The 3,748-nt window shown below is 35.2% G+C and overlaps 1 protein-coding gene across 1 annotated transcript; it reads right to left on the bottom strand.

The window, feature by feature from the left end:
• Nucleotides 1–1,237: 1,237 nt before the first annotated feature.
• Nucleotides 1,238–3,185, bottom strand: LOC139903944 (small ribosomal subunit protein uS2-like). Its single transcript, XM_071885875.1, has 5 exons — nt 2,957–3,185; nt 2,161–2,423; nt 1,887–2,084; nt 1,599–1,806; nt 1,238–1,502 (listed from the first exon to the last, which is right to left on the bottom strand). Exons 1-5 carry the CDS (start codon nt 3,084–3,086, stop codon nt 1,420–1,422), a joined length of 882 nt encoding a protein of 293 aa, XP_071741976.1. The 5' UTR covers nt 3,087–3,185; the 3' UTR covers nt 1,238–1,419.
• Nucleotides 3,186–3,748: the final 563 nt, after the last annotated feature.

Below are 3,748 nucleotides of genomic sequence, written 5' to 3'. Positions count from 1 at the left end.
AAATCAACAACGTTGTCGTGCAAAGACAACGAACTTGAATTACCTTTCTTAGTAGGTTTAATGCTTGAGCGCGGTTTCAGTTCACTAACATTCTTCGCTTTCCCTTTAATAAAACGGTACCAAGCACTACAAAAACCTTCACAAAAATTAGGCATAAAATGCGCAACGGGTGCGTGAATTTCATTGCGCCAATGCATTCAAACGAAAAACTGTAATCAAATACTAGATTTTCAATATTACCCTTCACTTAGTGATATTCAACCATTTTCATGGCATCTACTTATTTTTATTTTATTATTATTTTTTATTTTTATTTTTTTTAAACTTTTTCCTACTTAAAGGCCGGAGGTCCTCTCGGAAGCAATCTCTTTATCCGTCGAATAGAGAGAGGGATGACTTTCTCTACTTTTGAGAGTGTTTCACTATGGGTGGAGAAATGACTTGTCTTTATTCTCGGATAGGGGAAGGATTGTCTACATCTCACCTTCCCATACACCACTCATGTGGTATTGGGTTTTGTTGTTGTTTTTGTTGTTAGTGATATTCAACCATTGTTTCTTACTGTAACACTAGTGGACTACTATATATACTCTCAATGCATAATTACTATACTATCTAAAAGACAAAACCCAGTAGCACTATTCATCAATAGTAACTGGGGGTATTTTCGTCATTTCACCTTCTTTTTTTGGTCTCCAACGATAAAAGAAGCAACTTTCGTAAAAGAACCAACCCTTCAATGTTATCAAAAGATGTCGAAAAAAATTCTTTTTTACAAAAAAATCAACTACCTTAAAAAAAAAAGCCATAAAAGAATCAACTTTCACAGAAGGAACAACCCTTCAATATTAGATGTCGAAAAAAAATTCCTTTTTACAAAATAGATCAAGACTTTTTTTAAACTCGCATACAAAACGGAACCCCGGCGCGAAGCGAGGGCTCCACAACTAGTTTTGGCGATTTTATAATAAAAACAATTATAGATTATAGATAACACTCTAACTTAAAGATTGTAGATAACACTCTTAACTTTAAAGGTACACGATACTTAACTAAAGCTAAGATTTTTATTTAATGGTCAAGGATTAAAATTATCAATTTATCATTATATTATGCATTTATTGTGCTTTTTCAATTTAGCGACAAATACTTTTTAACTTAGGACACAGTGACTAGGTTTTTCATCTTATCACCAATGAGATCAAAATGATTCAAAGTAAGAAAATAACAAAAGAACTAGGTTTACTTGTTCCGCAATTTATAATGCTTAAAAATTATCCACCATAATAAAACTACATAAACAAGTTGCTGCTACAAAAAACAACTTTAACAATCAGTCACAAATACAAAATTATCACCACTCATATCATTCTGCCAAATCTTTAGATATAATCATAGAAATAAACATGAAGTTCAAGTTCATTCCCAACCAGTAGCCGCACCTTCAGCTGCAGGTACTGGTGGTGCCGCACCTTCCCATCCATCACCACCAGCCACTGGAGCTGCAAAAAAAATAAAAAAATAAAAAAAAATCTAATACTCAAAATTGACACTGGTTTAGAAATGAAATTGCACGACAACAAATTCTGATTTCTTACCATCAGCAGTCCAGCCACCTGCAGCAACAGGGGCACCAGCAATCGGTGGTTGAACAACATCACCAGACCATTGAGCATCAGTGATCTGAGATGCCCATTGGTCATCCAATCCAATAGCACCAGCATCGTAATCCTTGTAGTCAGCTACTATAGCTTCATCTTCTGGCTCCTTCGCCTCTTCTGGTTCTCTGTAGAAGAACAGATCAACCTACAAAAAAAAAACAAAACAAATTACTTTTTTTAACAAAGCATAAAAGTTCAGATTATATAGCAGAGTTTTATGCATACCATAATATCCCACTTATGACCTTGGTTGATCACACCTCGCATCTGCAAAACCATCCTTGCGAGAAGCCAAAACAAGCACCCGATACTGTGTTTCCCCTTGTTGTTGGCTGGGATACCAATGTCAACATACCTCATAGGTGAATCAGTATCGCAAAAAGCGATAGTGGGAATGTTTCCAAGAGCAGCTTCCTTAATAGGCTGTCATAAAACATCAAACATTAAGCAACTGTACAACAATAATCTTCGAATAACTAAATCAACAACAAAACAAAACCTGATGATCGGTACGTGGGTCAGTCAAAATGAGGAGCCTCGGCTCACTGAACGAGGTCTGAAGCTGGTTAGTGAAAGTACCGGGAGTGTGACGTCCAGCAATAGCATGAGCACCGGTATACTGTGCAAACTTCAACACAGCCCTCTGACCATACGGCCTAGCAGATTGGACGATAATGTCCTGTGGGTTCTCAATAGCAACAATCACCCTAGCCGCCATTTGCAATTTCTCCCATGTTTTCCCGAGGTTAATAATGTAAATACCTAAATTAAATTAAAAAATAAAATAAAAATAAATCATGAATCTCTACAAACTTTACCGATACTATCACAAAATCACACCAAGGAAACAAATGAGCAAAGCAGACTCAGATCATTTAAATTTAACCTACAACTAAAACTAGTTAGGTTAACACAACTCAACCTCAATATCAACAAAAATGAGCAAAACAAAATTCATATATTCAATTTGAAAGAAATGCAATAAACGATGATCAACGATGATAGTGAATGATAAATTGACTAAACAGTAATCACATTACATAAAATCAAGCACGTATATGAATATTACATATGCAAAAAACATGTATAAAAATATATAGACACATCATATAAACACATACAAACGCGATTATTATACATATTATTACTAGATATTTACATAGAAATAGCAAATCGGGGTAACAATTTTAAAAAACACCAAAACAATCACTGAATAATCAAAAGCCAGTGACATCAGTCAAAATCAATAAAAAGGATAGTAATAATTAAGATTAAAAAAAAAAACAGAAGTATACCATCATTGCGGCGCTTGAAGACGTAACGTTCCATCTGGTAATCACAGTTTTTGGTGCCGAGATGGACTTCGGCAGACAACATCATTTGTATGTCTGCTTCTTTTGGTGTTAATACCTTCGGGGCCGCCATTTTCGTTTCCTGATCGGAATTTGATTTTGGTGGAGATTAGAGAGTGAAAGCACGAAGGTGGGTGTAGGTGGGCTGCTAACGGCGTATGATGAATATTTAGGGATGAATAAAACCCTAGGAGATTCATATTACTACAAGTAATACTTTATAGTGATACGATATCAAGCCCAAAGAAAAGATGTCAGGCCCGAGAATTAGCAAGTCAAAAGGCCCAAAAGCCCATGTCAAATTAACAAGAATTGATCCGACAATAAAAGTTTAGCTAACAGTTATTTATCCATGTCTCACAATGCAGTATCGGTTTCAGGTCTGAGTCGAGTCTAGATAATCTTGACCCCGAACTCGATTAAGAAACTTTGTTTCAAACCCGGATTCATACTCGACGGGTCCTCATTTATTTATCAACTATCGGGTAAACAGGATTTCTCACAAGTGTTCGGGTCCCAATTTACTAAATATCAAGTAAACGTGTTTCGTCACATTTATTTGTGTCCTTATTTATAATAATAATAATAATAATTAATAATATACGTATATTATATAATGATTTGTGTACATTCTCAGTTGTTTAAATTAATTTAAGAGGGTGGCCGGGTGGGGTATACGAATTCCTGTCTCTTTTTTGTATATGAATCGGGTAATAAAGTTTGTATCCAAAACCA

The sequence above is a fragment of the Rutidosis leptorrhynchoides genome, chromosome 4 (assembly GCF_046630445.1).
Source record: "Rutidosis leptorrhynchoides isolate AG116_Rl617_1_P2 chromosome 4, CSIRO_AGI_Rlap_v1, whole genome shotgun sequence".
NCBI classification, from domain to species: Eukaryota; Viridiplantae; Streptophyta; class Magnoliopsida; order Asterales; family Asteraceae; genus Rutidosis; species Rutidosis leptorrhynchoides.
The sequence above is the reverse complement of the archived record's forward strand: the minus strand, read 5'-3'. Positions and strand labels throughout refer to the sequence as shown.

What these genes read in the sequence shown, in the direction of transcription:
- LOC139903944 (XM_071885875.1), bottom strand. Translation starts at nt 3,086, where the DNA reads ATGGCGGCCCCGAAGGTATTAACACCAAAAGAAGCAGACATACAAATG. An exon ending in CTTCAAGCGCCGCAATGATG is followed by an intron (nt 2,424 to 2,956) that starts GTATACTTCTGT and finishes AATTTAATTTAG; the next exon opens with GTATTTACATTATTAACCTC. An exon ending in GTCATAAGTGGGATATTATG is followed by an intron (nt 1,807 to 1,886) that starts GTATGCATAAAA and finishes TTTTTTTTGTAG; the next exon opens with GTTGATCTGTTCTTCTACAG.